Source organism: Xiphophorus couchianus, chromosome 9, assembly GCF_001444195.1.
Source record: "Xiphophorus couchianus chromosome 9, X_couchianus-1.0, whole genome shotgun sequence".
In the NCBI taxonomy this organism is placed as follows: domain Eukaryota; kingdom Metazoa; phylum Chordata; class Actinopteri; order Cyprinodontiformes; family Poeciliidae; genus Xiphophorus; species Xiphophorus couchianus.
The window spans coordinates 20403339-20415815 of NC_040236.1; the positions used below are offsets into that span (position 1 = coordinate 20403339).

Consider the following 12477-nt stretch of genomic DNA (forward strand, 5'->3'; position numbering starts at 1 on the left):
GTTGAGTATGAGCCGAAAAATGTGACTGAGAAGCGACTGAAAAAAACTGTAATTAACCACCAAGAAGAACTCAATAAAGCTCTACAACAATGAGCTTATTTCTGAATTACTTCTACATAAGTAACCACTATTTATGAAAATAAATTTGTACCAGATTAAAACAGAAGAAATGCAGCCCTTCAGTTAATTGTCTGCGCTCACCTCTAATGCAACATGTGTTGCACATGTCTGTAATACTGCAAAAATGGTATAATATTCAGCAAAACTGGTGCCACATAAATCACAGCATGAAATCACTTTGCGTTAATGTCCATTAACTCATGATGCACAGAGATAACTAATCACATAAACAGGAAATCATAGCACACTGCAGTATTCAGAGCCTTCAGTCTCTAAATTAAAGTCTGTATCCTTTCTACAGGCAGTATGTTGTTAAAATATTTTTTGGACGGTCATAAATCACCAAATTTGGATAAGCTTGTCCTAGATCTCGATGAAAGCCGAATTTGATTGTAGCAGGAAAGAATCAGGAAGAAGAAATTGCTGTCAAATTTGCTGCATTGTGCAGATCATATTTATTAGTGTGTGAGGACGTTGATAGTGCACTGTCGTCATCCATTTTGGAGACTAAACAAACTGGCAAACATGAGAAAGAAGAAAGTAATACAAACAGCAAGGCTTTGTATTAAAGGTGCAAACTTCCATCTTACACAATAATAGACCAAATATTTTACTTTTTAGTGAACATGTTTCATATGAAGCAAACTATACATCAACTGTATATAAAGGAATTTTTCTTTTTTTAATAGAATAATTTGCAGCATATTGGTGACATAATTCGGCTGCTACTGGTAAAAGTGGTTTTCTTGATTTGGAAAAACAATAAAGAAGAAGGCATGGGAAATTTCACAAAATTAACAAATGGTGTTGGGAGGAGGATGTGCCTTGTTAATGAGTTACTCATCCTGCTCATTTTCCAATCATGAACATCATGGATGTGTTTAGGTGGATCTGACTCTGGATCTGAACTGATGACATTATGTCACTCAATTGATTGAATCCTGAAGCTATTATCTGCTGAACACTTTGTGATATGTTACATAAAACAGTCTACCTTCTATGTGTTTGTACCACATTTTAGCAAACTACCATGAATGGATTATTATTGTTTCTGTCACGATCTGTGTTTTTCTGTGTGTTTATTTTGAGTTTCTGTGTCCTTTGAGTCTCTGTGTTGTCCTGTCCTCTGCATAATTATTCCCATGTGTGTCTCGTTCCCTGATTACTTCCTGTGTATTTAATGTCACCTGTGTCTCTGCATCTCTGTTGGGTCCTAGTCATTGTTTCGTCTGCTGTCCATTCGTAAACCCTGTTGCCACTAGTGTTGAGCCTTTGCCTTCCGCTCCGCTCCGCTGTGCTGCCAGGATTTTGGACTGTGTTCTTCCCTCATTAAAACCATCAGTTCTCACTTCAACCTGGGTCTACAGCGTTTGCCTCACCACCTTCATCCACCATTTCATGACAGAAGGACTCGACCAGACCGATCGGTGAGGCTCGCACCATAATGGATCCAGCTGGATTGAGGAAAACTATTAAAGACTATGTAGAGGAGGTGGCAAAGCCTTATTCCGCTCGTCAGCGTTTGGGCATTGCTACTCGCCTGGTCCTGTTATTGGACTACTGGATCTCGCGACTTCCGCACCTGGGGCTGGCGGAGTTGCAGCAGGAGGCAGAGTGGGAGCGCCTGATGGCGGTTGCCGTGCTGAAAGGCAACCCTCTGCCTCCCAAGCCGCACAGTCTCTCCGCCAGCCCAGATCCAGCATCTCCGGGACCACCGCTACCTCCAGTCTCCGCCGCCGCTGCTGTCTCTGCGCATTTTGCCCCAGTAACAGGGTGTCCGGTCCCGGTTTGTGGGATCTCGGCCCCAGTTAGTGTGCCCGGTGTTCCCGCGTCATTTCCTAGTGTCTCCTCTGAGCTTCCTAGTGCACCTTCCAAGTTTCCCTCTGTGTCCCCTAGTGATCCCTCTGAGTTTCCTAGTGTCCTTTCCGAATTCCTTAGAGCTTCCTCCAAGTTTCCCCGTCGTTTCCTAGTCCCTCCTCCGAGTTTCCTTGAGTTCCCTTGCCCACCAGGGCGATCAATACATCACAAAAACACCATACACAAGACAATTACAAATCCTATTTTATTTCACAAAAAAAGAGATAGTATAAGAAGAGCTATAATAGTATTAGTAGAATAGTAAGTTATGTTTAAAAAGCACAAATAAAAACCTCAAGAATTTAGATTTTTGGTGAAGTCCAGAGCCTTCTATGGTAAGGATCTGGACTAAAATGTGCAAAGATATGCTGAAGGAAAAAACACAGAAAGTGCTTTTAAGAGAGTAATTTATATAATACATTCAAATTTGTAAAAACTCTATGGAAGCCTGCACCGTAATCTGCATAGCTTACGTGGGCAAGAGAGGTGTCTTCAGCTCTCTGTCTTGTTGCAGGACTGTGTTGCAATATAATGGTGTCATCGGAGTCCACTTCAGTTTCTCCACTGGAACTGGTAAAGGAGCTGCTTGCTGCACAACTTAGCTGATCCATAGGATTATCTAAACATTTTATTGGTAGAGTTAACAGTAGCCAACACACTAAAATTGAGAAAATTGTTTCTCTAACCACATAATTACACTATCAAGAAACCTGATGAGCTCTTCTCACACGAAATAGTATGACACAAACACAGCTAACTCATGCACATTTTTCTGTGTTCATTGCAATTAACCACTGAAACACTAGAAATAGGTGAAATTGTTGATGTTAGGATGTTTCCACATGTGTGAAATGGTACAAAGATGAACGCTTTGATGATCTCATCCTAGATTGGTGATATCAAATGGACATCAACATGTCTATACTGCTCTTAAAAGCAATTTCTATCCCTATTATCCAGTCAAACCCATAACAATGACCAAAAATAGTTCACAAAAATAAACAAATGACACTTCAAAAAAAACTTACCATCTGGATTGAGATTTTGTGCTTCACAAATCTCTAGCACACCAAGGTTCGGACCTTTCAAAAGGAGCTCAAAAACATCCTCATCCACTTCAGTCTTTGAGTCATCAAAGACTTTTAAGTCCAAGGTTGGGATGCTGAACTTTTTTGCAGCTGTGAACATAGCAAATTATTTATTTTATTATGTATTTGAACATATGTAAATAAAAATTAAAATAAGACATAAAAAGTAAAATTAACTCAAACAAAATAATACATCTGAAAAGTTGGTATAAAGCACCCATTATGACACCATTCCCAGAACATTTTTGAGGAACACAATATATGAAAATGCTGGAAACTTGTTTTGTTAGGACTCACCACATTCCAAAAACGAACTGTAAGTCAGTTGGCCTTCAAAACAGATGTATTTCTGTCGATCTCTGTATTTGACACGCACAGCTTGCATCCTTCATGATATAAAAATAATTTTTTTTTCTATAATCATATAAACATACTTATCAAAGTGAATAGAAAATTACAATAAAAGGTTGAAACCATCATGATGACGAAGCACTGTGTTGTTAACAACTATCCATAATGGGCTAGGCTCTTTACTTGAATTTAGCCAATTACCACAACTCAAACAAACAAAAAAAAGCATATCAGCTCCATACAACTCGATGTAAACGGGGTTTATGGACAAAATAGTAAATCAAAAATGTTTTACTGACAACTTACATAGTTTGCATACAAAGCACAACTTTAATTCTTTCATTTTTATCGTCGCTCTACGTTCAATAAAAGTTACTAGCATAGAATAACATAAAATAATGTTAACTCCGAAAAAATTATTTTACCAAAGATTTTTCCTGTGTAAATACAGTCCCCTTAGTAAAGGACATTTTGGACAGATTACATAAAGAAAAATTCATAAATGCAAAACAGAAAAACACATTGCAGGGAGAGACAAGACCAAGACGGTTTTACATTTTACCAAAAATTCACAAAGACCCACGAAAATGGACAATACCATATGAAATGCCACCAGGAAGACCAATTGTTTCAGATTGTGGAAGTGAAACATATCAAACAGCGGAATTTATTGACTATTTTTTGAATCCTCTATCTACAAAACATCCATCATATATTAAAGATACTTATCATTTCATAAATTTGGTGAAGCAACTTAAAATTCCACATAATTCATTTCTATTTTCAATGGACGTTGACAGTTTATATACAAACACTGGTATTGAGGCTGGTATAGCATGTGTTAAGAAAGTATTGAAACAATACCTGGACTCTGACAGACCAGATAGAGCAATTATAGAATTATTAGAAATTCATCTAAAAATAAATTATTTTGAATTTAATTATAAGTCTAATAATGGATATTTGGCTTTGGTTGTGCTGCATAGGTTTATTACTGGTTCCCATCTTTGAAAGAGGATTAGAAACAGATCACAGTCAAGCCCATAATCTGCGTTGTGGTTTCAAGGTGTAATAGTGTCTCAATCGCACATAAATAACCTTCCCATTGGAAGCCACCTTCTTGGTTTTAATTATTCAATAAAGTAATAACGATATGAATCTAATTACAGCAGCGTATGTAAATGCCAAACAACTTTACAACAACTTAACTCTCCAAAGGTCATGACATTTCAAGTGTTATCCAGAATGATGGACCACATGATTGCCTTCTCCATGAGCTTTCAGGAGGCAGCGACCACGCTGTACAATGACACCAACATACATTTCCTTTACTTTACGATTTCATGTGTCTGGCAACCGATCTGTGAAAAGCAAGTGTCTTGTTAAGCCGTTAACAGTGAGCAGGTTATGCCCTGCACACGGACCCACTGTTTGATATTAATTTATGACAGAAAGATTAGTGTAGGAGGATGACAAGGGTGGAGATGAACGTGATGTTTGATTGAGATGCTCAGCTCTAACTGAAGCTAATATGGGAGGAGGACTTGTGGCAGTTTTCCTCAATCAACTGTATCCTGTTTTTATATTTAAAACTTTCATGCTTGCTTTAGCCAAAACAGATTTCTCTTTCCATGGAGGCAATGAAACCAGTTGGTCAAAATGGTATATTAGCTTCATAAGTAAAACTGACAACACACCTTATTACAATGAATGCAAAATCCTCCTGGAACATACACATTTTATCCAGTAAATCTTTTAGCATTCACGTCTCCTTCTTACATATCGCCCACACCCCCTCTTCATGGGACTTTAATAAAATCCTAAATGCCTTGTATTCGTCAAACAGTAAACTTAATCCACCTTACTTTGTATTCATCTATCAATTCATCCTATTTCTATTATCTTTTTTTGCACGGGTACACCTACACAGTGGTGTATTTTTTTCCTAAATATATATAATTATGTTTTCTGATTTATTGTAAAAGATCCTGACAAAAAGAACTACTTTGGAGTGTCTCTGCTTTCACGCATGGCTTCACAAAGGCCAACAAATTACCTGAGTGCTGAGACAAGGTAATTCCATAATGACTGATAATGAGTCTCTATACAATGAAATAATTCAATTATATTACAAGTTTAACAAAAGTATAATGCGATTAGATTTTTTTTATAGTTGGTTGGTGGTCTGACCTAAAAACGGGAGGGCCATTATTTTTCTGAAACAGCACTGCTATACAGTAAGTTCTGAGCTTCAATGATGTAATTGTTATCTCACAACTTTGGCGCAGTCCATGTTTAGTTGAGTATGAGTTTGGGTTGAGTGGTTTACCTGAATGAGTCTCACTTTTTGGCTGCAGAGCAATGTTTTTTGCTTTCTTCTCTCTAGTTTTGACTGGAATGGTGGTGATGGTATAACAAGTTATCCAGCTGTCCTGCAGCCAAACCCAGAGCTTGAAAATACGCTGAAAGAAGCAAATACATACACCTGACCTGAATGTCAAAATACTACCACTTAACCTACTTTTATAGTATAAGAAGCAGTAAAGTCACACAAAAATAAGAATTAAACGCACAATTTACAACCCAGTATGCCATTTATCTGAGTTTAGAGATAAGTGGCACACAGTAGGAAAATATATCTTGCGTACTTATTTTAAAATAATACCATTGGTAGCTATATCAAGTTCCCGACGTTAGGACTTTTAACAGTAGCAACGTGACACCAAAAACATTTTTTGTAAGTATATATTAACTTTTCTGACCCCTTACAGCTTTTTATTTACTCACTATTTTGCCTCTTTGTTCGGAGAAGCATTTTCACCGCCAACTTGTTGATTCAGCCTCATAACTTAAGACGCGCGCGGGGCTCCCTTCCCAGTGACGCAGCCACGTTCCCCTGCGGAGGGCGCGGGGCGCGCGAGCCTTCATATTTCTCTGACGCCAGACAAAAAGTGTCAGAAGAGCTTGAAGTGGGAGAAAAAAAACACACACACACACACAACAGCGAGGAAAGGCCACTCAGAGGAGGGAGATGAAGACCTTCAGTAGCCAAAGCCAGCCTGAGCAGCGCGGAGCCCTCTGCACCCTGCACAGCCTCAGCGGCGGCGCCATGAGTCCCCTCAGCACGGCCAGCATCACCCTGGCAGTCCTGTTCATCCTCACCATACCAGCCTCTACAAGTAGGTTGACAAATATTTTTATTTTTGACATGCAACAATTATTATTATTTTTTTGTGTGTGTGTTTTTTGTTTTTTTTGTGCATGATTTGTGTTGCAGAAATCAAATTAACACCTCCAAACTTTTCAATTTCTGTGATAATGATTGTTTTTAGATTGCTTTTACAGTATCTATCTATCTATCTATCTATCTATCTATCTATCTATCTATCTATCTATCTATCTATCTATCTATCTATCTATCTATCTATCTATCTATCTATCTATCTATCTATCTATCTATCTATCTATCTATCTAAACAAGACACGACAGTATCTGTTTGTGTTTACTCACTGACAGGAAGTCAAAAATGACTGAAGGGAGTACAGATGCACCCGCTTCGGATGTTATCATCCCATAGCACTGACACTTTATCGTGTCTTATCAAACTGACCTTTGAGTGTGTTTGTATTATTTAAGGTCAATTTCAACACGGCATTTTTTGTCTATAGATACGCAAAACATAAATTAGTTATTGCTATTTTGTAATATAAAGATCTTTTTTTTTGTCAAAGCAGATATAATTTTGCGTCATGTTGATACACTCTCCCTCTATGTTTGACTGTGAAGCTCTTAACCTGCTAATGGACCTTCACTGCAATCATGTCTAAACATACAGGAAAAAATGTTGATTATTCCTACTCTAACTGCGTCCGCAAAGCTCTAATGCCGTTGTTTAGCTGGCTCAATAAGACCCATACTGTCATGTTTTGGATCACAACACTGTAATGATGCAGACTCTTTGGCTTAAGTGTGAACTGGGTGTTTTTATGTTGTTTTGTGAAATTAAAGGTGCCCCAGTCAGTCTTCAGCAGGTCACAACAGACCAGAGGCAACTACTTCGTCAGGTAGACTTTACCTTATTGTATTCTTAATCGGTCTTCTCTGTGCAGTCCCCCATCATCCTTTGTGCTTCTCCACAGATAGACGCTGTTTGCTCATCCTACCTTTCTGCAGACCTGAAGTATTGGGTGAGTGAGACATGAAATAGCTTGCTCAGTTTAGAGGGAAATATCACATTGAAATAATTTCTGACAGCCGCCATATTTACTTTCCAGACATCAGATGTCATAGGAGAACTCTGTATGTTGATGTTGGTTCAGAAGTCAAAGGTATCTTACATCATATGCTGGCTTTCCGTCGTCTCAAAATGCTTGGTTGTGCTGTTGCATATCTTCACCAGTAATCTGATTTATACATTTTTAGGAGCTGAGAGTTCAAGAAAATAGTAAAAGGGTGAGTTAATTTTTTCCTTCCTTAATGGAATTTATTTTATTTAGAAATATGCTGGCTGTTGGTTTGCATGTGAGATTTTTTTTTTCTCCTGTTGTTTGACGCCCTATGCTGTATGTGCAGTTTTCATTTCACTATTCCAGACCACAAGGCTATCTCTTGTCACAGGGGGTGGTAAGTTAAAAAAATAATAGTGAATAAAACTGCACTGCCACAGTGTGTTGCTTGACTGAACAAAAGCAACTTTATATGGGAACCTGCATCAATTTTTTTTAAACCCCTGAACTGGATATTGCTTTATTGAAACTGATGACAGTGACAGGTAATTTGCATATTATTTCCCCAGAACACGCATCATTTCTATAAAGAAATAGCTGCAGAATGCATGGTGACACGAGCACAGTACCAATATGCACAGAATGCTAATTAAATCCTCTCACAAAGCTTTCCTGCCTTTATGAGTGTGATGCATGTTGGACGCCATTTTGTTCAGGAAGGCAGCACCACAGCTTCAAAAACGTCAAGTTCCTTGAATAACTGCCTACATCTTCAGGACAGGAACGAACCTTGCAGCCAATCTGGGTTTGAGTCCTGACCTGGGTTCTTCTTGCATGGACTTTGCATGTTCTCCATTGGTTCTCACAGGCTATACCTTCATCTCCCCACACCCCCATGATCCTGCAGGCATAGACAATGAATGGATGAAAAGCTTTGAGGCCCTTTACATAATTTATTTTACATTTATTTAGCTACAGTAAAATTTCTAACATCACAGCAATGAACAGTTGCATGCTTAACTTGAGCTTGCTTACAGCTGCCTATGTTTAAATGAAGTGGTGTTTTTACACACATACATATACATATATGTATGTATATACAGTACATATATATATATCTCAATTAGAGTTTAAAAAAACCAACAAACATTCGAAGAGGGAATTCAACAGATTGCAATAAAATAAATAAAAGAAAATTTTTGAAAAAGAAAAACACAAAAAATAAATATGGGCTACCTTATTTAAATAACTGCATAAAGTCATATGCATTTATTTCAGATTTTATTCATGTTATCATTTCTGTTTTCCAGGAAGTAGTTGGCAAAACACAGTCTTACATCTGATTGGTTAACCTGCTCTACAAGTCCGCTTTAGCCCAATCATCTTTTATCACAGCAGTTTTAGCCAATCCCCTGATTTTGATAGCTAATGCTTACAGAAGGTATTACATTTCAATAGTTTGATCAATTTGAATAAAAAAATTGAACGGATTAACAGGTTTATCTTTAATCCGTTCAAAATCACAAACTTATAAAAATAAGTTTGTGTTGTTTTAACCATAGAGTGAATTTAAATGTTTAATTATTTCCACAATTCTTGTTTTTTGACACATCTATGCATTTGTGTTTCTTTTCATAAATATCCATTTAGTCAATAGCAGCACTTAAGGCCTTTCATAGTTCAGTTGCTTTAGCTACACATATTTATTCACATTGAGAGAGATTTGAGAGAAAAAAAAAAGTAAGGTCAGAGATGAATTTGGTTCTCAAAAAAAAAAAAAAAAGAATTTATTTATAGTTTTTGGGCTGCCTAATTTCACAAAGACATAAGAGGCATTCCACTTTGTTTAGCGATGGCCATCCCATGAAAATGTACACATTCACTTACCTCTTTCTAATAAATATAAATGTAAAGGTTTAAACCCCCAAATAGAGCATGAGGTCTTCCCTGCAGACTTGACTGCAGACCTGAAGCATCTGCATTTCTGTGTTGCACACTCTTCTGTACAGACAAAAAGAAAATTGTGTACAGTCCATGGTGTCTTCTCTTTTCCACTGTTGTTGATGTTTGCGTGTCTGCCTCTCTGTTTGTGTGGTGTGCGTGTGGATGTGTGTGTGTGTGTGTGTGTGTGTGTGTGTGTGTGTGTGTGTGTGTGTGTCAGAACTCTCAGTTGCACCCTCTTCTGCATCTCGTTTCTCAGCTCCATCCCAGAAGAGAGAGAGGACTCGTAATGAGCGTATGTACCACTCACATCATTTCATTTTTAGTGTTTTTATTTATTTGAATCTGATATCCACTTCTTTAGAAGAAATTGAGAAATACTTTGTGTTCTGAATGCAGAAATCAAACGCAACCACAGATGCAAACTGCTCTATTTGCTCGACCTCTCAACACATCTTGCCCTGAATTTTTAAAAAATGTAAAGGTTTTCTTTAAAAGTAGGTGTGTTATGTTTTAGATGTTTTCTTAGAGCTGCAGCATGCACAGCCAGCAGATGCTGATACCGAAGCACACGTGCTTCATTCTGCTGTGGACTTAAATGCCTTTTCCCAGTCCTTAGCTCAAGTCATGTCAAGTCAAGTCATGTCATGTCATGTCATGTCAGTAATGTTCAGTCTGCATTAGTCGTGTTTTCCAAGCTGAGAGTAATTATGGTCTAAAAACGAGTGCTGCTGGAAAGGGGAACACATCCCTATTTGCTTTCAAACAAAGCAGATAGAGAGCAAATGTGGATGAGGAACGTGGACACTGTTTGCTTTGGAGTGACTGTTTAAGTGGGTATATGCCATTTCCTCTGCTGGTGGAGAAATAATGTTTTCTACATCAACAAAATCCATCATCATTTTGTGCAGAAGGTTCAGTCCTGCTGGGTTATTTTTGTGTGTGTGTGTGTGTGTGTGTGTCCATCCAGGCTGAACTCCAGGGACCTGGCGGAATTGAAAGCAGAGGCTACTTCCTCTATCGGGTATGTTTGCGTCAGGTAGTGACAGGAAGTAAAAGCTGCACATTAAATAACAGAAATTATAAGGTTCTCTTTGCTCTTTTAGCCACGAAATGGAAAACGGTCTTTAGAATATGAATAAAAAAGGTAACATCACAAATAGCGTATGTCAGACGTTTTACCTATGGTGAGTTCTTTTTTAAATTATGACTTGATTCTGTGCGTGAATATGCTGCAGAAACTCCACCTGCGAGTGTACAGAGACACGGACCCGCGCTGCACGACGACTGAGTGATCCGGACGCCTGCCACTGCCCTTTGACTCTGCTGTACATTGATGTTTGAAACTATACAATGAATACCAATTAAACTACCATTCATTTGTCCAGATTTTATTTTGTGTGATTCATTTAGGTTGTTCAACTTTGAGTCGTGACATATTATTCCAGCATCAGTCTTTGTATCTGGAACAAGTTGGAGGAAAATACACAAAACTATACACTTTAGCATAAAAGTATCTTGGTATTGAATTGTTTGGAGTCTCTTCTCCTTTAGCTAAATAGTTTGTGGTTTAACATTATTTGCAGAATTTGTAAGTTAAATATGCAGTTATTATTACCAGCAGTAGATGCCGCCATCGTTCCACTATTTATGTGGGTAATTTTTACAGTATAAGATTGGTTATTGGTGAGATTGCCAACAAAGTTGTACCTAAAATCATTTAACACTCTCTGCAAACTAAGTTTACTGACAATTTTCAAAAGTGTTCAGTTGTTTACTATTATAAGTGTGAATAATATTGCACAGATTTGATCCAAATTCAACTCTAAATGAGTACTGCAGTAGCTGAAATTATTCAACCCCCTTGAATATAATTCTTCATAAATGCCCACATGTATGAATCAGGGTTGTTTTCAGACAATCAAGGACTTTGTTAATTTAGAATTTAGACAGAACACCTCAAATACCAGGCCTGTTAACATTTCACTAAATACAATTGGAAGCAACAGTGACTATGCCACTTGGGTGTGGCTGTTGTCTCAAATTTAATCATAGCACTTTTACTTTTTTGGGAATGTCTTTAAAATTAGAAAAAAACAACAATCTGAATGTAAAGAAGGTGTGCCAGAAAATAACATCTTTAATGTTATTTAACAATTATGATTTCATTTTTTAAATGACCTATAAGGAAACAATAATTTTGTGATTTTCTTCTTCAAAATCTGAAATGAATGTTTTGTTGTTATTGTTTTGTTTGTTTGCTTGCTTTGGGGCTTGGGAGGTGATGGCGCCAATTGCCGGTCCGTATGTATGAGCTAAATAGACTAATTCCACTGCGATGTGGTTCATATAACTATTGTTTTTTAGCCACAGAAATAGCATTGTTTTAGTCGTTTCCTCTTGGTGGATTATACTGGTTTGCCTTGGAGCATTCCAATGAAGGAAACAAACCAGGATGTTAATGAAAGTTTAATAATTTATATTAAAAATTACAGAGCTATGGTCACTGGACAATGCAAAAAAAAAGTTTTCTTGGGCATGTGATGTCCTGAAGATATACGCCCTGCGCTGCCATCTACTGGAAGTCCAGTTAGATAAAACAAAAATGTTCTGTAAGTTTTGTTTTGAGACAATCACAATGAATCATCTGTTCATTAAAGTGGACATCACTTGTCATATTTTAACATTATTTCCAGTACTGTGACTATGCTGCAATTGAAAATACTTTTCTGCAGTGAAAATAAATACTTTCTGTTAGTCTTTCCAACTAAAACAACATATTATGAAGTTCAATAAATATATTACACTTAGTATCTCTGCATTTTGCAAGGCTGAAGTACAGGACATGACTAAAAGAGTATCATGCAGCATAGTATAGCTAATATCTAGAAAA

The 12477-nt window shown here is 37.4% G+C and overlaps 1 protein-coding gene across 3 annotated transcripts; it reads left to right on the forward strand.

Moving 5' to 3' along the window:
* The first annotated feature begins 6320 nt into the window (after positions 1 to 6320).
* Positions 6321 to 10978, forward strand: nmu (neuromedin U). Of its 3 annotated transcripts, none has more exons than XM_028026947.1 (9): positions 6321 to 6595; positions 7426 to 7481; positions 7557 to 7604; positions 7692 to 7745; positions 7840 to 7869; positions 9805 to 9879; positions 10555 to 10608; positions 10691 to 10731; positions 10823 to 10978. In XM_028026947.1, the coding sequence occupies exons 1-8, from the start codon at positions 6448 to 6450 to the stop codon at positions 10724 to 10726; spliced, it is 501 nt and encodes a 166-aa protein (XP_027882748.1). In that variant the 5' UTR covers positions 6321 to 6447; the 3' UTR covers positions 10727 to 10731; positions 10823 to 10978. The 3 variants fall into 3 exon arrangements, with proteins under 3 accessions (XP_027882748.1, XP_027882749.1, XP_027882750.1); XM_028026948.1 differs by having other exon boundaries at positions 9844 to 9879; XM_028026949.1 differs by lacking the exon at positions 9805 to 9879.
* The last annotated feature ends 1499 nt before the right edge of the window (positions 10979 to 12477 follow it).